Below are 26,246 nucleotides of genomic sequence, written 5' to 3'. Positions count from 1 at the left end.
CTCTGCAGAACAAAATCGCTTGCTTCTTCCGTGCGCTGCATCCATTCAGTAGGCTGAGCTGCGCCCGTCACATCATTGCATTTGCTTTGGGTTCACAAGCGGTGGGGTCAGCTCCATTAACCCCAGCGAGCAGCAATATTATGTTTCCACTAGCTTGGAGGAGTAATTAACCTGATTGGTTGAATTAATTACAAGAGGTAAGTTTGTTGTTCTCTTTAAGAAACCAAATTGAAAATGCAGCAGCTGGTGACATAACAACTGCATCATTGCTTTTTAGTTTCTGACAGGAAATACATACAAAGACATACATGAGTTTGAGATCCACTAAAAACAGAACCCCTATCTGAAGCAGGAGTCAGTTCACAGGAGCTGTGCACTAAGACTCCACCCCAGGATTTGAGTCACATACCAAAGTTTGCACAAGAAGCCACGCTATATACTTAACATTTAAAAGGACCTCTTGTTCCTGAATACATCTCTGTTTTTGCTTTAGTTAGCTCTAGGAGTCAAACTGGTAAATTAAACCCACCTGACTTCCTTCCTAATTCATTTTTTATCAGTTTTATGGATCCAGAATGAGAAGAAATTACCATCCTTTCCATGTATGGACACTCTAGAAGTATTTGAAACTTGAGATCCCATAAATATCTTAACACCATTTTTCAGTTTCTATCCTTTTTGACCTAAAGACACTATTTGCATCAGCCATCGAGGGCAGAGGTAGGAGAAGGCCTGACCTTTGTCCTCTGGCTAATAGGGGCTATTTTGAGATGGCCAGGAGCATGTGAGCTGGAGGGATACTAGTCTGAATGGTCTCTGTCTCATGGCCCTTCTAGTTCTCCAAAGATCAAGAGCAATTGCCTCTGATATGTGCCCCAACAGCTGGTGATTTGGCCTGCCTTCTACATAGCCACTCTCAGGCAGTAGTACCAGGATCTGAGGACATCCTGAGATAGGAACATCATTTTAGGACATTGTTCAGTCCGTTATTAAGTGTGACTGACAATAATATTAGCTACGTCTATAATAACTGAGGCATGCATTCTGTGGATATGTCTATTTCTAAAATCTCTCCATGTCCATCTTTCTTCTTTCTATCCACTTCTGTGTTTCAAATTTTCTGTCTCAGTCTTCCTGCCTCTTATCTACTTCCTTCGTCTCTTGTCCTTTTCTCTTTCCAGAGCACCCTGACTTGTCTGGTTTTTCCTCAAGACAATCCGGAACAATCACAAGATCCCATAGCTGCTTGGCTCCCCACCCCAGTCCCTAAGCTCCCATACTACAGGAATTTGCCTTCTTGGCCCACCAGTTTCTCAGCCCTATCTTGAAAATCCACCATCTAAGAATCTCATTCCAAAAACAAAACCTGAAATACAGCCTCTTAGCAGCCCTGTGATGAAACTTATCCAGATAAGGACCTATGGTTTTACACTGGCTCCTTAAGCTTTTATGGGACCTTAGAAATGCCACACTTCCCTCAGACAGGCCTGTTTCTTTAGCTAGGCTAAAGTCAGGCTCTGCTCATTTTCTTCTGTGTCCCTGTCTGATGTCACCTTCCCATCAAGAAAAGTCAGGTGGTTACAGAATCAGACCGTGATCCCACATATTGGTCTGTGAATTACAGATCATAGTCAGGAATGTGTTTATTTTCTTTGGGGTTTGAAGCAAAGAAGTGCCCTCTACTCCCTCTCTCACGAATGACTGTGAATGTAGCAAACTAATGTAGAAAACAGATTGCCCATCCTGGGGTTCTTTTCTTGTACTAGTTTGTTTTATAGTCATGTTTTTTTGATGGCGTTGCTGCAGCAATGAGTGAATCTGAATGTCTTGACTATCTTGTCCATAGGTGAATGTCCTATACTCCATAATTCCCAGCCAGTAAGCCAGCTTCCTTCCTTGAGGCCTGAACATCATCACTACCCAACAATCGATGAGCCTCTTCCACCAAGTAAGCTTTAGTTTTTAAAATCTTTGTCTTAATTCTTCCTATCAAGTCTAAACAGGTCAGTATGAACTTATGTATACACATCCAAACTCTTCCCCAAACCATACCTCACACTGTGATCAAAAATCAATATGGCACCTACTATAAAAATGGGGTTTTTGACTAATGGTTTCAGTATGTGGTCTTGAAGAGATAACCTAGTACCTTCAGTGCCCCCCTCACCTTCTGAAACAAGGAGAGTGTTTCTTTACAAGACTTGACTAGTCCTTGCAAATTGTACCTGATCTTTTAGTCCTAAATTTTACTATTTTATATTTGAAAGTTCACAGGTCAAGATAGAATAATTCTGTTGTTCTTCATTGGACCTATTATGTCACAGGCACTTCCCAATAATAAAATATTCAACCCAGCAGGATGCAAGAATTTGCGTTTTCCTTACTATTAACTTCCATCAATAGGTAACAGTCTCAAACTTCTTCTATAGTTCTTAGGGGTTTCCAGGAAAAAAAAAATTCATCTTTAGGGATGGTATGCTACATCATTTTCTCCTGGTAACTGCAAAACTAATTATTATTTAACTAATCATTTGAACTTGGGGAAATCATTTACTATCTCAGAGACTTGGTTTTCTTATTTGTGAAGTATAGCCTTAATTTTCTCATTAGCTAAATGCTAAGTTAAGAGTGGGTAGTCCCTAGCTATCATTCCAGCTTCAACCTTATAATACTACATGATAATACATTTCTAAGAAGGAATTGATACCCCATACATTATGCATTCACTTAGCATTATACATGTTCATGAATAATTCTAGAACATCTCTGTTTTGGATTAAGCTTGTTTTTCATGCAAAGGTAGGTAACCTTTAAGAACTGATCGATTTTACAACAGCAAAATCTTTCCAGGATGCTAGAAATCTATGTTTCTTTACATTCTTTGTGCTTCCATTAGTAGGTTACAATTTTCATAAGAAAAATGCTTATTCCGTAATTCATCTATTCTTGATAATGTGGTATATTTTACATTTACACCAGTCTTGTCCTATTCAGTTGTAATTTATCACTGAAAGAGCAATAAATACCTTGAATATGTAAACATTTTTTTAAAAAACACCATATTTGTTTGGGAGGGGTCAAGGCAAACATTATGTTCTTTAACTTTTGATAACTGATTTCTTCATTTATACATTGATTTATGGATAGTCCACAAATGACTAGTAAAATTTCAGTGTCAACTATACTTTCTACTTAGCACTTACATAAAAATATCTATAGCATGTTCTCTCCATTAAAGGAACACTTTTCCCCCCACAATAAATAACCTAACAATGTGTATATGCATGAATTGACTTCCAATCCATGCAAGAGTAATAATTAGTTTTGTATACAAACCTTGTAAATAATTGAATGTAAGTCTATTTTAAAGAATTGCTTTATACAAGCTGCTTTCAATAATGAAAATAAGTTCATAGGTTTCAATTCTCTTCATGCAACACTGAAAAAATATTACAGAGGCTGGTAGTGAAGCCTTACAACAGTATTTTCTTAGCTAATCTCATATAGTACATGGATGACTTCATTACTGATATTCATTCAACAAATATTCATTAAATGCTCCCTCTATGTGAAGTACTGTTTTAGGTAAACAAAACATACCAAAGGTCCCTGTCCTCATGGAGCTTATAGTCTGACAGAGACCTAACATGTTAGAAGGCAGTAATGCTATGGAAGAGCATGAGCAGAGCATGTTAGGGTGGATTTAGAACATGTGGTGGTGGCTAGTTTACCATTATAAATAGGCTGGTCAGGTAGGCTTCACTGAGAGGCAACATTAGAAACTAGGCTTAGAGAAGGTAAAAGGACCATCCTGGGGGAGGAAGAGCTTCCTGAGAAAAGAGAACACCCTGCCTTGTAGGTTTGAGGAACAGCAGGGAGACAATGTGTCTGGAGCAGATTTAGGAAGAAGAAGGCAGTGGATGATAAGGTCAGGGAGATACCAGGAGCCTGATCACTTAAGAACTTCAGCTTTTACTCTGGATAAATGGGGAACATTGTCGATGTATGGCAGATAAATGACATTCTCTGACTTAGGTTTCTGTGATTGCTCTGTTAGCATTAAATTTGGAGAGAGAGGACAGAAGCATGAGACCCAACATAAGGTTATTACCATGGCCCAGGTGAGAGGCAATGATGGCCTAGGCCAAGGTGGGACCAGTGGAGGTGGTGAGGAGTAGTCGAGTTCTAGGCAATATATTTTGTAGGTAGATTTGTTGACAGATTAGATATGATGTGTGAGACAAAAATAGGAATAAAGAATGACCTCAAGAATTTTAACTTAGGAGGAGATTAGCTAAGAAAATACTGTTGTAAGGCTTCACTACCAGCCTCTGTAATATTTTTTCAGTGTTGCATGAAGAGAATTGAAACCTATGAACTTATTTTCATTATTGAAAGCAGCTTGTATAAAGCAATTCTTTAAAATAGTCTTACATTCAATTATTTACAAGGTTTGTATACAAAACTAATGGGAAGGGAAGGCTGCTGATAGAGAAGGTTTGGGTGGGAAAGACCTGAAGCGTGGTTTTGATCAAGTCATACTGGAGATGTCATCCAGGTAGTGATGTCAAGAAGGCAGTTGGATGTGTGGCTGAAGTTCAAGAGGAAGGTCTAAACTACAAACATGGTATTGCATTTGTTAAAGTAAAAAGAATAAAAGGGGAGGAACAGTTTCACAGGCTTTTGTTGGTATAATAACTAAAGACAATACATTATTGGGCTCTACGCTGTTCCTGGACTTCATGGAAAATATATACTTCTGTATCTTATAGGTCTTTCAGTCACAAATGAAAAACTCTAACTTGCCCCACCATCTTGAAGGTAATCACTGGCAGGAATCTATTTAGACAACACAGTCTCAAGTCCATCAGGACATGCTGAGGCCTGAAGTTCTGTCTGTCTTTACACAATATGTGAAAGTAAATTCTTTACAAAGCAACCCAGAAAATACACTTATTATCCATAAGTACACTTAGCTATTACTTTCTAAATATTTTTAAGAACTTAGCAGTATGCTTTATAATTAGCACTATTTATTTAATATATTGACAGTATGGCCTGTCCACCTGGCTCGCCATCTTTTTCCATGAGAGACTTAGAAATATGGAAACTTGTACAGTGAAATTGTTATTACCACTGTACCATTTTCTAGTATTTTCCTTACTGAATTTATGAGACTGGAGCCATGTCTTTGAAGGAATCCTTCCTTTACTATGGGAACCTGGAGGGCGAAGGCATTAGTTTCTCAGCAGTGTGTCCAGGGGACCTGACATAGTTTACTCATAGGGAGTGGTGGGAAGAGCATTCAATTGAACCAGATACCACAATACTTTTCTAAGATTAATGTTTATTCTTTGTTGGGAGACAGTCATGTGGAATTCAAGGGGGGAAAATGCCCAATTGCTACTAATTTGGGAATCACTGAAATTCCAACATTGACTACCTAGTAGTTTCACATATGCACAATTTCATCAGTGAGCTAATTAACATTTACAGCTAACAGGTGAGCTGAATTATCTAGTAGTCAATTTCAATCAACACCTCCTAGATTATAGTTTTACAATCTGATTGCATTTTCCTTCAGTTTGTCTTAGATTAGGTAAATTTGGTGTTTTCTGGTATTTTGACTTTCATTGGGCATTATTTGACAATTCCTCAGATTAATTGTAGACATAAGCCCCAATCATCACAAACAGATATACCATCCACATACAAAACTAGAATTATACCAAATACATTGATTTTTTTTCATTAAAAAAATTGAGAGTTGCTATGTCATTACCTGAATGATCATTTCTTAATAGAATTGTTAATATCTGACCTACTCCCAAAGCTATGGCTTTTCTCACTTACAAGGCTGAATAGTTTTCCTCCATTTGCAGCCATTTTTGCCTTTTCTTCTTTAACCAAATGCATTTTTCAGCATAACTTTATCATGAAGCTATTATTTCCACCACATTTTCACATGTGGACTCCAAAAGCTTTCGGCCATTGCTGTACAGCAGACATTGCTCTTGTGTGTGAAGCTCAGATATGTACGTGTTATTTCCAGCTCTCCCAGTTTCCAGGACTTTTCCACCCACCCACCGCACCCTCATTTGTATTGTATAGTGTATCATCCATGCTTCTACCCTTTAGTCTGTTGGTTTTGAAATCTGAGAAGTAAAGGAATTTATCTTTATCTTGGGCTCCCTCTGCTGTTTGCAATGGTTATTCATCAACAAAGAGGTATTTAAGAGCTTGATATGTGTTAATAGTTGTCATTGGTTTTGTTTTGTTTTGTTTTTTGTTTTGTTTTGTCAAGAGATATTTGGCAGCCACAGGTGGGTTGAATATACACTGTGAACCTACAACTTGTCAAAAGGATGGTTTGAAGGGATCAAATCCGTCCATTCTTCCTCTCAAGAGGAATGGCAATCAATCAAGTTTGCTAAGTATTGAATAGAGGTCATCTGATGTTTCAGGTACAGTATCTTAGAACTTTAGTTAAAGGTGGTTTGAATGTGAGGGCCATCATTCCCTTACCCACTAGTCGCTGTCCCTCAGATTTAGCAAAACAGGATTCTCCAGCATCAGACTGCACACTCCATGCAGGATGCTTTCAGTAAGTTAAGTAGCCAACAAGATTGACAGGATGGAAATTGTTAAAGGAAGAAATAAAGTAAACATCAGACTTTCTCTTTAGGAAATACTAAACTTTTTAACACAGTTACTGTTTTAAATGGCCCAGCAGAGAGGCTGAGTCCAATAGGCTCTCTTTTGGAATGCCAGTTCAGTACCAGTACCACAGAAGTCATGGCAGGTGCTGCAGGCAGCGTCTGGCCTTCAGCAAGTAACCAACAGGAAGTTCTACCCGCAGAAGACTCGGAAGTGTATCTGTTGCGCGTGAATCAGTAGTTTGTCCTTGACTTTTCTTTTTGCCCTTTTATTACACACTAGACTGGGAAGCTCGCATTGACAGCCACGGGCGGGTCTTTTATGTGGACCACGTGAACCGCACGACCACCTGGCAGCGGCCGACAGCAGCAGCCACCCCCGACGGGATGCGGAGATCAGGGTCCATCCAGCAGATGGAGCAACTCAACAGGCGGTTGGTGATCAGCATGCAGTGAGCCCCTGTGAACCACTGGGAAAGGAGGATGGAAGCCAGAGAAACCCCCCCTTACACTTTTCTGCTCAGATTGTATCAGGAGATTGGGAAATAATTATGTATCTAAAGATACCCATTTACAGTAGGTACTTGGTGGCAGGAGCCAAGCCAAAGTCTGAATATCATTTAAACCTAGACAATCCTCTGAACTTCTTGATGGCTCTTGCTTGAAAACAGGTGTTCTTAACCAACGGTCCTAGAACCACCTAGGTATTTACTGAGGGTCACCCTGTTCCATGAACCCTCCAGAAATTGTGTGCAAAACTACACATGGATGCACATTTTTTGGTCCGACAGATCCATATCAGACTCTTAAAAGGGTGCAGAACTCAAACAGCTGAAAACATGACAAGGATGGTCCCATAGGATACTAAAAGGTGCCTGGAGGAAAAAAAAAAACGTACCACAAATCACTGTATTCATGTTTATCCTGTCCCCTAATTGCTATATACTCAGTAATTCCTAAAAAGCTAAAAAGTAATTCCGATAAAATCTTAGAAAAAGAAATCTTTAAAAACACTTCTTGAGAATTGTTTTTTCTAAAACTTGTCAACCTGCAAAGATGCCATTATGCCTTTAACCTGTAAATGAGACCCAGAAAGCATTTCTCTCATGCTGTAAGCTAGCATGAGCATCATGTGACCTCTTGTTTCTTTCAGGCCAAGATTGCAGCTTTGGGATAGTATGAGTAGCCAGAAATTCAAACTTCAACTGTCCCCACATGCCATCTCATTAGTATGAAATAAAGGAATGGTTGAGAGGAATTATAAGGAATAAGGAACCCCATGGGCTTGGGGGACACACCTCTTGATAGCAAATTTCCTTTGGAAATTAACTATATCAGCCAGAAAAAATAAAGTGCACAATTTAGTCCTACAAAAAAATACAGAGACAAAAAATTTGAACTTCTAGTTACTGTTGTACACAGGGCAGCATGTTTCAGCAGCATTCTTTAATTGCTTGAGCATTTGGAAGACATTTACTTTCCACTTTTTGTCCATCAGTAGTGGACAGTTTAGTCATTAATAAGAACCAGGAAGGATTTTCACTGGCAGTGCATTTCCCTATAGTCATTCCCACAGGAAGAAAACACATTACAAGAACCTTGTGATAATCCAATTTTATTAGATGTAAATGCACCAAAACTCCATGGGAGAGTCCTTTCACAATGATTGCAACCAAACTCCTATAAAAAAAAAAATGTAAAGTACACAGCAAGTTCATTTTACGTAGGGCCCCGGTTGAGATTCCATAGGCAGAAATAGCCTCTAGACCTGTCTTGCCAGAACAGAGAAGCTGAAATTGGGAGAGCGTCACCAGGCTGTATCTATGCGAGGTCCAGTTTGAGCACTCAGAGAAAACAATAAATCAAAGCAGAAGTAAGCACCTTGACCTCTGACATAAAAATCCATGAAAGTTCATCATGTTCTGGTTGTATAGTCCAAATCTATCCTGAAAAAGGCCTCTATTGAAGTTTTGAAGGCTTTTATGTTTAAATTCCTGTACCCTCCATTGAGCTGAATGTACTGGGAGAGGCAGCCAGACTTTGTGGAATAAGATGTGTTTTGCTGCATCCATCTGGACAGATAAAAAGAAAAGGAACTTAACAATTTGAGAAAGTACTTATTTCTTGTGAAAAACCCTACTTAGGGAAGGAAAGGTCAGATAACCTTGAGATAAGTATTCAGGCTCTTCAACACTTCTCTTAACCTATTGCTTTCAAGCATGTACAGTTTTTCAGTGATTTGGCATGACAACAACAGCCACAGAAAGTATACTGCCCGTCTTTTCCCCATCATGGATGTGATCACTCACGGGGGTCAGCTTTTGATAACCTGCAGTTAGTTATCAGGAGGAATTTACAACCATCACTGTCTCACAGCAAAATGGAAATATTCTCAGTGTTGCGAGGTGTGGGGGAGGAAAACTTCCTTTCTTCCCTTCTAGGTTCTTGCCGTAAGAGTAACATGAGAAAAGCAAATTTAATTTCTTATGGATGGAAGCTCTTAGAAATATGAGACCCAAAGAAATGACCAAAGCAGGCGGATTTAAAGAAAAATATTTTTTGGAGAGTTTAAGACAAAAAAGCTTGGGGTTGGGGTAGTAAATTAGTGAAGAGGAATAAGGTTTGTTCACACAGTCTTCTCCACCCTGATTCCCTCTCCTTGGTGATAAGGATGACTTCCACCCTCCAGGTACAGGAAGGGAGCCCTTCCCAAGGGGAATTCAATTCCTGCTTTCAGGAGAACGGAGAAGGGTCAGAAGAGTGTCCTTCTGCACTGGCTGGTTTTTAAGTAACTTTATTTCAAAATAATCAATCTGCCAAAATGGCATATTTTAAGGTGGCCTGTCCTGGACCCCTTCAAAGGAGTTTCCCTGGATTCCTGACAGCATGCTTATGAAAGTTAGGTGTGTTTGTGCAAGGAGACACACACTGAGAAATGCAGAATGCACAAAGCAGCCTATGGTGACCACATTCAAACTTGGCCATTCCCCAAACTCAGCACACCTTCCCAGCCTCTATGGCTTTGCCACCTGCTCCTACTGCAGAGACGTCCCTCAATGTCTGCCTTCCACCTGGAATACATCTCCATTCTGCAAAAACTCAATGAGAACATCGTGTGGTCCCAGAAATCTTCCCAGAACCTTCCATAGCCCGTGGTCATCTCTACTACAACCCTATGACTGACTGTGCCTGCCTCTAGCACAGTCCTTACCTTCCACCTCATCCTTCTGTATCCTTGCCAGTGCCTACGATGGTGCCAGAGTTTAACAGGACTCCGTGTAAGACAGTTTCTCTAGTTAATTCTTACACTTTCAGAATATCCTGAATTAATTAAATTTACCTTCACAGATATTTACTGAGCAAGCAGAAAATATAAATATGTGTTCTCGTCTTAAATAATCAACTTAAGTTTGGTTTTGTAGTTATTTGGATAAAGTTTTTCTATTATTAAGAAATGGAATCTTAATTAGGGAAAAAAAGTGATGTATAAATAACTCTTCTACCCCAAGGTTTACCTTTGAAAAAAATATATTATCTGTCTTTAATCTCCATGTACATGTGCAGGCCTTGCATAGTTGTAATGATAAAATATAGTTTTATATTCACATTTCACTTGCCACACTATAGGCATTTTTCTATTGCTACATATCCTTAGGAGTATCATTTTGATGGTTGTGTAGTATTCCAATGAATGGATGTACTTTAGTTAATTTTTGTTAGATGTTTTCCTCACTGCTTTTTATCACTATTCAGGATGAGGCTAAAGGTCCTGTTAAATATTAGTATTGTCTTATAGTAGAGTGTTTCCTTGGGGTTATATTCCCAAAAGAACAGGCCAAGGGGGATCACTGTGGTTTTGGTATTTGATATCAATGCCTAAATATTTTCTAAAGTGTTTCTGTGGGTTCACTCTGCCGGCAACAATAGCTTTACTTCTGTCTCAGTGTGTTTTTGTTGGATTAAGAGGTGCTTCTGGTATTTTGGTTCTTAAGTTTCACTTCTTCCAGGGAGGGTCAACTTTTGTTTCCTTAAGCTTTTCTTTTACCAGTTGTGGCTCCTCCTCTGAGACTTGTATGTTCTTAGGCTTTGTTTGTTTGTTTTTTGTTTGCTATGGCTTGGTTTTGGAAGGTTTTCTTCCTTGTTTGGTGTTGTGTGCACCTGTGAGGGGAAGGCTGTTGATTTATAAATTAGATATTCCAGCTGTCTTTCTTACAATTTCCATAAACTCATTATATAAAATTTGGCCTTTTGCTGGGGAAAAAAAAGTGAGTGATGACATTGAAGGATGATTCTTGATGAAATGTAAGAGAACCTGCTTTCTGACTCCCCCTTTCATCTTTAAAACAGAGCAAGCCTCTAAGGCTGCCATCCTGCCCTTGCTGAGTGATCCCTCCACAAACTGCTGAGTGACCTGCTTCCCCAAAACTGTCCCTACTCTTCAGCAAAGATCAGGGATGAAGTGTGGTTTTGAGGCTGTTGACTCAGTAAGGCACAAGACAACCAAGGTTCAACTGAGGACACAGCAGGTTGTGAAATTACTGTTGGCTCCTTCACCTCCTTCACAACTGTGTCCTCCATCTTCAACCTCCACATCCAGGCAGGCCCCGAGTCCTGTTGAGTCTACTTGTAAAATCACACAAATTCTATGGCTAACTCTCTCTTGAATTTGGCTTTATCTCCCATTCCTGCTGTGCGAGGAATAGGGAAGCTGAGTCCTGGTCATGTGCCTCAGTAGGCTGAGACACTGGGCAAAACAGAGGTCATATGGAGAGGAAAAGGGGGTTACCTGGCATGGAGGATGGAGAACAGAGGAACAGCATGGCTAGACATCTGCCTATAAAAGACAATGTGAATTACACAGAGCAGGCTATCAGGGGCAGGGAGGTTTAGGAAATTTCTCTGAGGATTTTGGGGGCAGAGATAGGAGATCTTCATATCCCTGCAGTGTGTGGGTGCCCCCCACCCAGCAGCATGCCTACAGAGCCACCACAACCCACCATCCTTGCCTGGGTCCAAGACTTTAGCACCTCCAGCCTAGACTGCTGCTGTGGCCCCTTCCCAGGTGCTCTCCCCAATTCACAGTCTCCTCCTCCAATGCATTCCCCACCCAGATGAGGTCATCCTCCTCAGTGCATAGCTCAACCTGTCTCTCTTTTTCAGCAGCTAGCCAGCCCGTGCATCAGTGGTTCTCAGAGTTGGTCCCTGGACCAGCAACATCAGCATCACCTGGGAATGAGTTAAAAATGCAAACTCTTGCCTCCTCCCTCACCAGACCTTCTGAATCTGAGAAATTCTGGGAGGCGGTAGGGGGTGGGGGGGCAGCAGTCTGCTTTAACAAGGCTGCAGGTAATTCAGATACAGGTCAAGTTGGCGACTCTGTGCCTAGAAAATCACATTCCAGCTATAGCTAGGGCACCCTGTCAGTGCTCCCCCAACTTCCCTTCTGGTGCCCTAGTACTGCCCAGGAACCACACCTTCTGATGCCACCCCTACATATCTCAGAGTCCCCCAGGGTGAACTTCTCTGTGCATGGTAGTCCGTGTTCTTTCCCTACAAGCTTCCCAACAGGCTCACACTGACTTCAAAATATATGCAGCATGGGTGGGGTGCCTGGGTGGCTTTGTCAGTTAAGTGTCCAAACTTTGATTTTGGCTCAGGTCATGATCTCCTGCTTCATGAGATCAAGTCCAACATCAAGCTCTGCACTGTCAGCACAGAGCCTGCTTGGGATTTTCTCTCTCTCTCTCTCTCAAAATAAATAAACATTTATATATATACAGGTGTTTCTTCATCTACGTCTTACACATCAGGATAGTTCATTCGTGTTGCTAGAGCCATAACTTACATGCTGTCCCCCTTTGTTCTGTCTTGACTGTATATGTTCAGAGGCTGATATCCTATTTTTATCGTGACTTTGATCTAAAAGTCCAGGACACAGGACACAGCTTGGGCATATTGGAAGAGTTAGTAAATATTTAGTAAATACCTGGAAAGGTGACTGGCCGGCCGGCTGCCAACTGCCTGAATCCCCAGCTTGGGAAGAAAATTAAAATAAGCCTTCAAATCAGCAGAAAACATTCATTTGTCAGCCAGCATGTGTCTAGCATTTAATATTTCCACAATTCCTGTCAGTGGTATCAGTTACCTGCCAGATAAAAGTAAGTGAAAAGGACTGTTATCCTGGTTTGTAGACTCGTCACAATAATGTAGAGGTAATGTGGTATCTTAGTTATAACATTTAAATTACTTCCCACACCGTTATTTTGGACTTAGCCTGGTTTTGTTTAATTCAGGGCAGAGGCTGTTTTTTGTGACTCGTTATAATTTGTGTTGCTGTGTAAAAAGTCACCATAATTGAAACTAATCACAGTTTACAAAACAAAAGAAGTACAACCATCTGAAGATAGTTGCCTTGCTAATTGTTTTGATATCTTGTGGGAATTTTAAGCATTTCTTTCCTGACATTCAACAGATTTCTCCAGCTATCTGATTCAGAGCATCAGCCTCTAACAAGCCAATAAGCAAAAGTTAACTCCTGTCTCCATTTTCCAATGCAAAGGTATCAAAATATTCAGCGAACCATTGCAACAGAGAGACCGGAAGAAGATTCTGGAAGCCAAAGTTGTGAGCAGGTCGCAGCAGTAGGCATCGGAGGTGGTGGGAGTGACTCAGAGGCTGACTCTTCTCAGTCAAGCTTAGGTATGGGACGAGAGGGACGGAGACTCCTGGTATGGCATTCAGTGGCAGTGTGACAGAGAGTGTGAGACCCTGCCTTGTGGGATGGTGCCTAATACTGGGCTCTGGGAATGGAATGGGGGAGGTCAGGGTGGAGGAGGAAGAGGTTTGGTGCCAGCAGGGAGAAACAGACAGGACTTTCCCACCAGGAACACAAAGGAGAAGTGAATTCACAGTAAGAGAACTCATTCTTGTGCATCAAGGCAATTTGTTCAATGGCCTAATCATTTCTTGTTAAGTAAATTTATCTGTTGGTGTCCTAAGGATTTTCCACTTAAAAATGAAACATGCGATGAAAATCCACAGTCTACTTCAAAGAAGCCACATGCCACATGACAACACTGAGAATAATTATTTGTTTGCATTTATAATTAAATGCAATTCCCCCTGAGGGAGCAGCCTGGGAGTAAAGAGGTTTTCTGGAGAGTTTACCTGATGCACTCGGTTCCAGAGCCTGTTTACCTAATACTTTAGGCCAGGCATCTGCCCGGAGTCGGCTTTTCATGTCTCTGAATTTGCCTGAGTGGAACTCAGACAAGAATATTCGAAAGGCATAGGAGACTGCCTTCAGCTCTTTATACCTGTAATGACATAAGATGATCACGGTGACATCCTAATAATCCACTCTCTCTTAAACTGGGTTAAATGATGGCACATGGGAAGCTCAGAGAACAGCGTGAACAAGCAGGCATGTGCCTCCCGTTCTGCCAGCTCACAACTCTCTACAGCGATGGAGAAGTGCAGATTTCCGTGCGTGGACACAGTCCCACCATCGATTGTAATTGCGTCCATTCTATTCATTTTACCAGAGACGCTAACTAAACTGACTGGCTTAGGTTTTAATGTTACTTTCTTCGACCTCTGGGAGAGATGTGGCAAAGTGGTCGAGGAATTAAAAAACATGAGGAAAACAGTGAGCAGAACATTTCTTTATGAGTTGGGTATTGGATCCCTTGGCATTTGCTGTGTAACAAACTATCCCAAAGTGTAGTAGCTTAAACTCCCAGCCCTGCCTTTATCCCACAGGTGAGCCATCAGCGCGGAGCTCGCGGGGCTCGCGCATGCGTCCTTGGTCAGCTGCCGGCCTGAGAGGCCCCCACTGCGGCTGGCTGGCCCTGTTCTCCGTAGTTTCTCATCTCGCACCAGAGTAGGCAAGCTTGTCCTGAGGTGCCGCGTTCCCAGAGAGAGTGGGGACACACAGACTTCTTGAAACCCTGGCTCAGAACGCCAAATCCTGTTTCTTTTCTTTTTTTTTTTTTAACACGTTTATTTATTTTTGAGAGACAGGGAGAGACAGTGCAAGTGGGGGAGGGGCAGAGAGAGAGAGAGGGAGATACAGAATCTGAAGCAGGCTCCAGGCTCTGAGCTATCAGCACAGGGCCCGACATGGGGCTCGAACCCACAAACTGCGAGATCATGACCTGAGCCGAAGTTGGACGCTCAACCGACTGAACCACGGAGGCGCCCCTTAATCCTGTTTCTGAAAGCAAAGTACAAGATTAGCTCAATTCACCAAGGGGAGAAGCTGCAGTCTTGTGCAAGTGGGTGTGGATGCAGAGAGGGCAAGAATTGGGCTCCTTCCTGCAAACAACCGAGCTATGGTTAGCAACTCATAAGGAGAAGAATACGAAAAGTCATTGTAATAAAAGGGACAAGGTGTTCAAGGACTTGAGCCTAACTGAAGTTATGCAGGAGCTCTCATAGGAAGCACTGACTCTTAACTGGCACACACAAAGTGATATGACACCTGGTCAGATCACCATTCAGAACAACAGTCTGCTCCAGCTGTCTGGATGTAGAAAGAAGCACTGTATCTGAAATGACTTTTTTTCTGATGCATCCTTTGCTTTGCTTCACTTTTTTCCAGATCTGAGAAGAGAAGGGTCACTTTCTCCCGTGAACTCACAAAAAATCACCTTGTTGCTGCAGTCCCCAGCGGTGAAGTTCATCACCAATCCTGAGTTCTTCACTGTACTACATGCCAATTATGTGAGTGCTCCAGAAGGCAAAGAAAGCCCACCTGGCTCCCTTCAAACCCAAAACACTCCTTTGAAAAGTTGTTTGATAGAATAAAGAGGGTAGCATTTTAACCCCCGCAAGATTGAAAAAACAAAAACAAAACAGCTCTGTCCACCGTTTTTACTATCTGTTAGTCTCCCAAAAAGGAGAAAAGCTGGATTTGGCCATGCTATGGCTTCTTCAATTTTGTTAGGCTCAAATGTATTAATATCAGTGAAAGTGGTTTGGAAGCAAGTGCATGTTTCTCTTACTGTTAAAATTTTAAAGGAACAAGATTCTGAAGTTGACAGATTCTCTTCAGCCTGGATCACATTCTAAAATCACTTTCTTTAAAGAAATTTTGAAATAGATTTCTCCTAGATAAATATCTATTTTTCCTTTTAATTAAATTAGTTGTTCAGGTATCATCCTTAAGTTAAATTTGATGTGAGTTTTACATATATAGTTTTTTCAATTTTGTTTTTGTATTTTCAGGAAAGTAATGACATACTTTCACTATATTCATTAATTCTTTCCTTTGACAAATATTTTCTATGGACAGATACAGATCTAGGTGCTGGCATCACACAGACAGTGTGACACTTGAACAGCACAAGTTCCCCAGTTTGTGGAGCGACAGACATGTACCAAGACCAGCCTGATGAGTCGGGACAGGGCCTGACCTCAGGGAGGAATGAAATGCTCTGAAAACACAGGAGATATAACATAGGGGAGCATCCCTGACTAGGCGACTGCTGAACTGAGTCATGAAGGTTGAAAGTGGGTAGGAAGAAGCTCCAGAGAGAAGGAGAGACGACATAGCTGGGGGTTGGGTCTGTGAGGGTGGGATGTGGCGACCCAGAAAGCTGGGAAGAAGGGCTGGAGAATGAGTAGCAAAACACAAGGTAAGTCATGAAAAAGAGCCTTGGAGAGTCAGCTGGATCCAACAGCGGTCCTACGCATTTGTCTTACACGGTCCAGTTTTGATTCAACATCTTCTCGAGCAGAAGTGCGGGAAAGACAAGAGAGGTGTGAGGCTAGAGGCTGATCCAGCCTCACAAGTGAGAGATGATCGAGGTCTGCCTTAAGGAAGGGTCCAGGAGAATGGAAAGGGGGACCATTGTGATGGAGGTAGGGCGGGAGTCAGGACTCAAGAAAGTCCTTTCCACTTTGGGCACCTGAGTTAAGGGGTGTGTTCATTAGCAGGTGCAATTGTTTGATTAGGCCGTGGCTGGAGAGAAGACCAGTTTTTAGCAGGTTATATTTGAGAAGCCACTGGCACATCCATTGTTAGACCCAGAGCAGCTGTCCACTAGTACAGGGGTGAGTCATGAAGGGGGCCAAGGATGCCAGATATTGATGCCCTGGAGACTGGGCACCAGGTGGCCTTTGGCCAGCAAGCAGTGTTTACTTTCACCACGTGCACACCACGTGCACACATAAAATTGTCATTTGGTGCAATTAGAAACTCCTGAAACTTTCTTCCCTTCTCCTCATCTCCAGCCCATCCACATGCAAAAGTCCAGCCGTAAATCCCTAGGGACCTTAAGTTAGTCCTTCTTGTTATAGACCTATAAGAGGAGCCAGGGGAGACCTGTGCAGACAGAGAAGGAAGGGTGGAGAACTGAGGAGCAATGCTCCCAGTGGTGGAGGGAGACTCAAGAAAGCCCAGCCCAGTGCTGACTGAGAGAGGAGCGGGGAGGGGCCAGGGAGCCTTTGAGATGCACTGGAGTTGGGCAGTGTCCAGGGCTGCAGAGGAACTTCAGGTAGAGATTGCCAACAGGGCCATGCATGTTTAGGGTACACATTTAATTTGGGGGCAAGATCTCCACCTCTGAGGTGTCCTCCTCAAGGCTCACAATAAATCACTGTGTTAGCTATCAGATTACACTATATGATACTCAAAGTGTACTTGGTGTGTGTTTTTCTTACCCACCCCCTCCCATACCCCACCCCAATTGGTCTGACCCCCTCTCAGGGTGCCTACAGAGTCTTCACCAGTAGCACCTGCTTAAAGCACATGATTCTTAAAGTCCGTAGGGACGCTCGCAATTTCGAACGCTACCAGCACAACCGTGACTTGGTGAATTTCATCAACATGTTTGCAGACACCCGGCTGGAATTGCCCCGGGGCTGGGAGATCAAAACAGACCAACAGGGAAAGGTAAGTGTGCCTGTCATCAAACAGGCTCTTTATGTGAAGGAGAAGACCCATGAGAAAGTAAGGAGCGAGATCAGTGAGGACAGGAAAGTCTGTGTCTCAGAGATGTGCCATCAGCCACCAGGAGGAAGAGATAAGTAACTATTCACAGCACGGTTTCCGTCCTGCGTAGGAAGTTTAACAGCATCCCTGGCCTTTACCCACTGAGGCCAATAGCATCCCCACCAACTTGCGATATTGTTATATGTCCCCTGGAGGGTATAATCATCATGCCCAGTTGAGAACTACTGCCTCCATGTTTTTACATTTAGGTTTGGAACTTGAAACCAGAGTCTGTTCAATGACTTTTCTGTTGTTATGCCTCCTTAGACAGCTAACTCTCAGGGGATGAAATTATTAGTTAAATGGGAGTGACATTATTAGATTACTTGTGATTTTCCTAATAAGCCTTCAGTTCTCATTAAAACAGCCTGGCAAACAGGTAGGGTGTATTGGGCCCATGTGATGTTATTGGCTTGCATTTTGCCTTTGCGTGACCTTAACCTAAATTGATCTTTCCCAGTGATGCTTTTGAAACCTAGCTGAGTTTGCTAAAGCAAACATGTTTATTTCTTAATCACTATCAGTCACATCAGTGTATTCATAGGACAGGCTTATCAGTTTATTAAAGAATTGTCTCTGTGTATTCCTTCATAATCTGTGGTAGAGAGAATCCCTCCCTCTTTTAGGGTCAAAGATACCAGAAATTTTGTCAAAAGACATTTCTCAGTGGGAAACTGTATTATGCAGTTCCTGTGCTTTGTAATGGTGAATGTGCAAAGCCACTGTTTCCCAAAATGGGTTGATAGGGCATCGTTGTCCCCTGGGATCCACAAATTCCTCCCCACAGACCCCTTAGCATGTCTCAGAGCCTGGCTCTCTGGAGTGTGTGGAGAAAGGATTTCCACTAAAGCAAGTGTGTTAGTTCCATAAGACTATCTGATCGGCTCCCGTGTGGTTGGATGATTTGGAAGACAGTTGGGATGACAGGGTTGCTTTGTGTAGTAGAAAAGCCACTATATCCACTCTGCCCAATCTGCTCCTCCGGCCCTACTCTTACCAGATGTGTCTCCACTTGGAGAATGACAGTAGTTTATGCTGTGAGGACTTGGAAATGTGTGTGGGAAGTAAATCCTGAGCCAGAACAGAAAGTAAAGGAGCATCTCATCAGAGCTGGGGTGCACACGCCTCATCTCAGTGGTGTGTGGTGGCCCTATTTACATTTATTAGTTAACTAAGCTGCCAGGAGTGTTCCACTATGATTCACTGAACAGAAGGGTTCATTATGGTTTATTATGCAAATAGCCCACGCTCATGCAAACACCTTGCTTAGCCTCATGCCTGCAGCTCTCACACTAGGATTCAAACAGCAGGAGGCCCAGTGGAATGCCAGGGAAACCCTCCCCCAACCAGTGCCATCAGCCCTGGTCCTCCATGGTCCACACAGCCTCCTGGTCATCACACTGGCAAAGAAGCACAGCAGCTGAGACACGCACCAAGAATTTTAGTCATCTTAAAATGCATATTTATGGCAAAACATTTCCCTCTAATTCTGTTTAGTGAGATGGTATCATATACAAGAAAGAAAAAGTCTGCATCTAAAATGAGAGGGCGTGGGGAGCCTGGGTGGCTCAGTCAGTTAAGCATCTGACTTCAGCTCAGGTCATGATCTCATGGTCCATGAGTTCGAGCCCCACTTTGGGCTCTGTGCTGACAGCTCAGAGCCTGGATCCTGCTTCAGATTCTGTGTCTCCCACTCTGTTCCTCCCTTGCTCACACTCTGTCTCTCTCTCTCAAAAATAAATAAACATTAAAAAATAAAACAAAATGAGAGGATTTCAGTTCTGCTTTCAGTTATAATCCAAACCAGCTGTATGACTATATACAGACACACCCAAAATGGTCTAACTCCATATTAATTGGGTACACACAGACTCAGAGTTGGCAGACAGAATTTCTAAGAGGCATACCTAATGTACTAAGTTGTTGGAGGAAAGTAGCCTTAAATTAGAAATGAGGCATCACAGGAGCAACTGGGTGGTTCAGTTGGTTAAGCATCCAGCTTCGGCCTAGGTAATAATCATCATTCCCAAGTTTGAGCCCTGCCTCAGGCTCTGTGCTGATAGCTCAGAGCCTGGGGCCTGCTTTAGATTCTGTGTCTCCCTTTCACCTTCCACCCCTCCTCCATTCTCTCTCTCTCTCTCTCAAAAATAAACTTTAAAAAAAAATTTTTTTAATGTATCATCACAACCCACACAGTAGAGAGCAACAATGGAGGATAGTGGGGAAAATTGGAGAGTGTGTACAGGATTGCCTTGTCCCATTCCAAACACGTTACTGTGGGCAAGTCCCTTTACTGCTCTGAGCCCCATTGTATCATAAACTAACAGTAATAATGCCTGCCTTCATGACTTTATAGCCAGGTGTAAAGAGCAAATAAGTAGATGTGGGAATCCATGATAATATAGCAGATTAGTAATATCTGCTATTCTTCCGCCTGATGCTGTGGGAAATATCCACACAAAAATCCAGCATCAAGACTGGCAACTGAGAAGAATGCAAGAATATCTCCTTTCTAAAGCCATTAATGAGCCCATTTTTGGATGGTATCCTACAGGCTCAGCCCTCTGACTTGGAAAGAATGTTCCGCACAGGAGGCTGGGATTTAGGAACACTGCTCACTGACAAATGGTGTGGTGATAACTCTCTATGCAAGTAATCTTCACAGATGGCCAGAGCAGGTTCCAGAATGCCACATCACATTCTCGTGCCTCACTATAGCCAATCTGCTTCTTGCTTTATTGACACATGCAGAGATGACAGCCTTTGTTTTTAGTGTGTACCTTGGTAGGAATAGATGGACCAAGACTAGCTGTTTGGAATCTTTGCATGCATCATCTTCCCCACAAAGGGTGACAAGGACAGATCTCTGAGGGTTGCAACGCTTCAGGAGGACTGGAGTAAAGGACCAAATGGCATCTAATTCATCTGTTGTTTTGGAAAAGATAAAGCCTCCCACCAACTTCAGTAGAGATTGTGTGTGGGCCTCAGGTGGGTCTAGGCCTGAGCTGAGGAGGAGGCTCATCATCCAGAGAGGGGGTGGGGCTGCAGGTTTGGGGGGCAAGTAAGGTCCTGTCTGTGGCCAGCAGGAGACAGAGGCAACCTCTACCAAGGAATGAACACACAACAGCAAAGTTAAAAGGATCCTATGAAGACTTAACTACTACATGAAGGAAACAGAATCCTTATCTGAGAAAAAATATATCTCATAGTATAATTTTCTTCAGAAAATAGAAGCATTTCAAAGGTATCTGCTTATCATCCACAAAATGTTTGGGAGAACTTGACTTCTACTGAACAAGAAGCAGCAACCACACACAGAAAAAATCTGAGAGGAAGCAGATATAAGAAAAAAGAACTACCATGTGATCTGGCAATCCCACTTCGGATTATATTCAAGAGAATTGAAATCAAAGTCTCAAAAGTTATCCACACTCCTATGCTCTTTGAAGCATTATTCATAATAACCAAAATATGGAAACAAACGAAATGTCCACTGACAGATGAATGGGTAAAGAAAATGTGGTATATAAGAAGGGAGGTGGGGGGGTGATGGGTGAAATAGGTAATGGGAATTAAGGAGTACATTTGTTGTGATGAGCACCGGGTGATGTAAGAAAGTGTTGAATCACCATATTGTATACCTCAAACTAATATTACACTGAATGTCAACTAAGTGGAATTAAAATAAAAACTTAAAAAAAATGAGTTTGTAAACGTATATATAGAAGCATATGAGAATAGAGCTGCTTTTAATTCAATGAATTAATAGGTCATCCAAGTAACATCTTTTATTAAGGCCTAAGTATTAAACAGGTGTTGGCAAGGATGTAGAGGAAGAGGAACCTCTTACACTGGAAATACATTTCCTCTTGGTGGAAATACAAACTGGTGTAAACACTCTGGAAAACAGTATGGAGATTCCTCAGAAAGTTAAAAATAGGACTACCTTACAATCCAGCAATTGCACTACTAGGTATTTAAACCCAAAGAATACAGAAATACTAATTCAAAGGGGTACACGCACCCCAATGTTTATAGCAGCATGATCCATAATAAGACAAATTATGGAAAGAGACCAATGTCCATAGACTGATGAATGGATAAAGAAGATATGGCATATATATACAATAGAATATTATCCAGCTATAAAAAAAGAATGAAATCTTGCCATTTGCAACAACGTGGATGGAACTAGAGAATATTATGCTAAGTGAAATAAGTCAGAGAAAGACAAATACCATATGATTTCACCGATATGTGGAATTTAAGAAACAAAACAGAGGAGCAAATGGAAAAAAGAGAGAGGCAAACCAAGAAATAGACTCTTAACTGTAAAGAACACACTGATAATTAGAAGAGAAGTGGGTGGGGGATGCGTTAACAGATAATGGGGATTATTGAGTGCTCTTTCGATGAGCACTGGGTGATGTAGGAAAGTGTTGAATCACTATATTGTACACCTGAAATTAATATGACACTGTAAATTAACTGGAATTCAAAAACTGATAAAAAAAAGAAAATATGGCATATACCTATAATGGAATATTATTCAACCTTAAAAATGAAGGAAATTCTGACACCTGCAGAAAGGTGGATGAACCTAGAAGACACTATGTTCAGTGAAATGAGCCAGTCTCGGACAAATGTTGCACTTTATATGAAGTATCTGAAATAGCCTCAGGGTAAAAGAGCACAGTGGTGGCTGCCAGTGGCTGGTGCAGGAGGAGATGGTGAGTTCAGATTCAACAGGTGCAGTTTACCAGTTATTCAAAATGAGTAAGTTCTAGAGACCTAGAGACCTGCTACACAACATTGTGTTAACAATACTGTTCTATTCTGTGTGCTTAATACTGTACAACTAATATTTTGTTAAGAGAGTAAGTCTCATGTTACATGTTCTTACTACAATTAAAAAAAGAAAAAGAAAAAGAAAAAGCGCACCTGGGTGGCTCAGTCAGTTGAGCATCTAACTCTTGGTTTCAGCTCAGGTCTTGATCATTGTATAGTTTGTGGGTTTGACCCCTGCATCAGGCTCTACACTGACAGCCTGGAGCCTGCTTAGAATTCTCTCTGTCTCCCTCTCTCTGCACCTCTCCTACGCACTCCTTTTTCTCTCTCTCAAGACAAATAAACATTTAAAAGAGAGAGAGAGAGAGAGAGAAAGAAAGAAAGAAAGAGAGAGAAAGGAAGAAAGAAAGAAAGAAAAGGCAGAAAAAAACCAAAATGTTATAACATAGGTATAAAACAGAACTGATTTTGTATAAAATCAAATCCCTGATATAAGACATGGAAACAAGCCTCAAAGTGAGGGAGGGAACCAGATTGCAAACAAAGAGGGATAAGGTTAAAGAAAAAAAGTAAAAATCAAAAAGAACAAATCTCACCTTCTCAGGGAGGCCTACCCTAACCAACTAATTTAATACCAAAACCATCCCAAACTCTCTAACCCATGTGCTCCACTGCATAATTTACATATTTTTTAGATCTACTGTTTTCTCTGTTTCTGCTGGCAGAATTCTAAGCTCTTTAAGAGAAAGTGTCTTTGTTTGCTCATTGATGAAACCTCAAGGACCTAGAATATTCCCAGCATATAATTGGCACTCAATAGACATCTGTTTGATGAATAATCTATAGATGTTTCTAAAGGAGAAACCAATAATAGGTACAACAGCAAAAAATAAATACTAAATATAAATATTAATTAAATTAAATTGTTAATTAAATGTTGAAAATAAAACTCTGTATTCTAAAATAAATTTTTTGAGTAGGCAGATTAATTGGGTTCACTAAGTTATAGTAAAATTAATTAAAATAAATTCTGTATCTACACATACTCTGGAATGTCTTTAAATGGAGATTTAAAAACTCTTATCAATGTATAGCCATGATAATATGAAAGTTACCTAAAAAAGGATAAAAATCAGACAAGCTTAAAATTTCCCATCTATACAACTCAACTATAGAAATCCACAAGGCAAAGAGTGCAGGTTATTGGTGAGAAAATAATATTGCCCCACAATTCCATATCCAGACAAATTGGTGTCAGTCAAGTGTGAAGAAACTAGCAAAACAACCCCATGTGCAAGATTTTAGAGCTCACATACTCTTTTGCCTGTCTGAAGAAAATACCAAAGCTATTTTCCAAATGAAGCAGAACAAGAAATAATGGGGAAAACGTAGTTTAAATGGACTATGGTGTTGAATATTTAAATCGGTCAAATACAGGAAAGTTAATATAAGTAATTACTTTTAAAATGCTTTAAAATATTTTGGAAAAGACTCCATAAAATATGGGAAAATATGTGTAAGGAAAATGGAATAATTGTATAAGAACAATCTGAATCATATCCCTAGCCTGGAATAAAATTGACAAGGATGCAGGAAGAGGGCCAGAGAACAGGGCAAGGAAAGTTGTACTAAGTCCCCAGTTGATTGTAAGAGGAGTCAAATTGGATAATTTGAAAAACAGGGCTAAATATAGTTATTTGATCAACTTAAAAGGCAACTACTTGTACCATTAAAAGCAAGATTTTCTGTTTCAAATTCCTACAAAAATAAAATCAAGCAAAATACAATTTACATAGCAAAACACCAAACACCAGGAAGCAAAGAAATTGGTAATAATAAAAATAAAATAACAAAAGTACAGCCAAGCATAATAGTCATAGTGGTAGGTGGAAATAGGATAAATCTGCATACCAGAAGATAAACACTTTCAGATTTAGTAACAAATGGACTCAGCTTATTAAAAGACATACCCAAGAAATGATTCAGAGAGTTTAAAAAAATAAAAGAATAGGGGCACCTGGGTGGCTCAGTCAGTTAAGCGTCTGGCTTCAGCTCAGGTCATGATCTCACGGTTTGTGGATTCGAGCCTCGCATCAGGCTCTGTGCTGACTGCTCAGAGCCTGAAACCTGTCTTCGGATTCTGTGTCTCCCTCTCTCTCTGACCCTCCCCTGCTCACACTGTTTCTCTCTCTCTCTCCCAAAAATAAATTAAAATATTTTTTAAATAAATAAAAAAATAAATGTTAATAGAATTGGAAAACAATAATAGGAAAATCAGTGGTGGTATATTAATATACAAAGGAGAGTTCAAAGTAAAAGTCAAAGGAGAGTCAAAATAAAATTTTATATTAATCAATGGCACAACTAAAATAAAGATACAATAATCCTGTATCTTATGAGTGAAATAACATCATATCATACAAAGAAAATTAAAAGAGAAATACAAAAGGAAATGAAATAAATAAACAGGAAAATGTGTTTTATATCCATCAGTTTGACAGGTAGACAAGATAAGTCAGGATTTGAATAATATAATTTTGTCTTAATGGGACATATATACTTCTGCTAAAAATAGAGCTAACATAGAGCTTAATTACATACAATTTTGTCAATTGTCCCTCAATAAAGGTGGAAAAAAATAGAGATTACATGAATGGATAAACAAAATGTGGTATGTGCATACAATGGAAGATTATGCATCCTTAAAAAGGAATAAAGTTCTGACACATTACAACATGGATGGACCAGAAACAAAAGGCCAAGTATTATCTCTCACATGAGGTATCTAAAAATAGTCAAATTCATAGAGACAGAAAGTAGAAGTTCCCAGGGACTGGGGGAAGTAGGCACTGAGGGGGTAGTGTTTAATGAGCACAGAGTTTCAGTCTGGGAAGATGAAAAAATTCAGGAGATGAATGGTGGTGATGGCTGCATGACACTCCGAATATAATTACTGCTGCAGAATTATACACTTAAAAATTATTAAAAGGGAAAAATTTGTGTTTTGTACATTTTAACCACAATTCTTTTAATAAGGAAGAAAACAGTTTACAACTTCTTTACAAGATCCTATGGAACTTTTTTTAGGGGATAATATTTCATAACACAAAGAAAACAAAAAAGCATAAAATACTCATGTTGCATTCCATGGCCATAAGCAACAGAGCTAAATTTTAAGGAACAAATTTAACGTCAGAAAAAGACAAATACCATAGGGTTTCACTGATATGTGGAATTTAAGAAATGAAATAGATGAACATGGGGCGGGGGGACCAACAGAAAGGCAAACCCTAAAACACACTCTTAAATGTAGAGAACAAACTGAGGGCTGATAGAAGGACATGTGGGCGATGGGCTAGATGGTTGATGGGGATTAAGGAGGGCACTTGTTATGATGAGCACTGGGTGTTGCATGGTGTTGAATCACTAAATCCTACATCTGATACCAATATCACACTGCATATTAACTAACTGGAATTTAAATAAAAACTTGAAACAACAACAAAAATAAACAATAACTTTATTTTTTTTAATAGTTTATTGTCAAATTGGCTTCCATACAACACCAAGTGCTCTTCCCCACAAATGCCCTCCTCCATCACCACCACCTCTTTCCCCCCTCCCCCTTCCCCTTCAACCCTCAGTTCACTTTCAGTATTCAATAGTCTCTCAAGTTTTGTGTCCCTCTCTCTCCCCAACTCTCTTTCCCCTTTCCCCTCCCCCTGGTCCTCCATTAGGTTTCTCCTCTTCTCCTGTTAACCTATGAGTGCAAACATATGGTATCTGTCCTTCTCTGCCTGACTTAT

At 40.8% G+C, this 26,246-nt stretch overlaps 1 protein-coding gene across 4 annotated transcripts in view; it reads left to right on the top strand.

Moving 5' to 3' along the window:
- HECW1 (HECT, C2 and WW domain containing E3 ubiquitin protein ligase 1) overlaps positions 1-26,246 on the top strand; it is a 432,582-nt gene that overhangs the window by 327,298 nt on the left and 79,038 nt on the right. For 3 of the 4 annotated variants that reach the window (XM_029926571.1, XM_029926561.1, XM_029926578.1), the window contains exons 11-15: positions 1,847-1,948; positions 6,940-7,090; positions 13,216-13,355; positions 15,259-15,380; positions 17,368-17,553. In XM_029926571.1, coding sequence (XP_029782431.1) covers positions 1,847-1,948; positions 6,940-7,090; positions 13,216-13,355; positions 15,259-15,380; positions 17,368-17,553 — 701 coding nt within the window. The remainder of the gene's footprint in view (positions 1-1,846; positions 1,949-6,939; positions 7,091-13,215; positions 13,356-15,258; positions 15,381-17,367; positions 17,554-26,246) is intronic. The other variant, XM_029926585.1, reaches the window with a different exon arrangement.

This window comes from Suricata suricatta, chromosome 2 (assembly GCF_006229205.1).
Source record: "Suricata suricatta isolate VVHF042 chromosome 2, meerkat_22Aug2017_6uvM2_HiC, whole genome shotgun sequence".
NCBI lineage: Eukaryota > Metazoa > Chordata > Mammalia > Carnivora > Herpestidae > Suricata > Suricata suricatta.
Note: the sequence above shows the minus strand (reverse complement) of the source record. Positions and strands in the feature narration are given on the sequence as shown.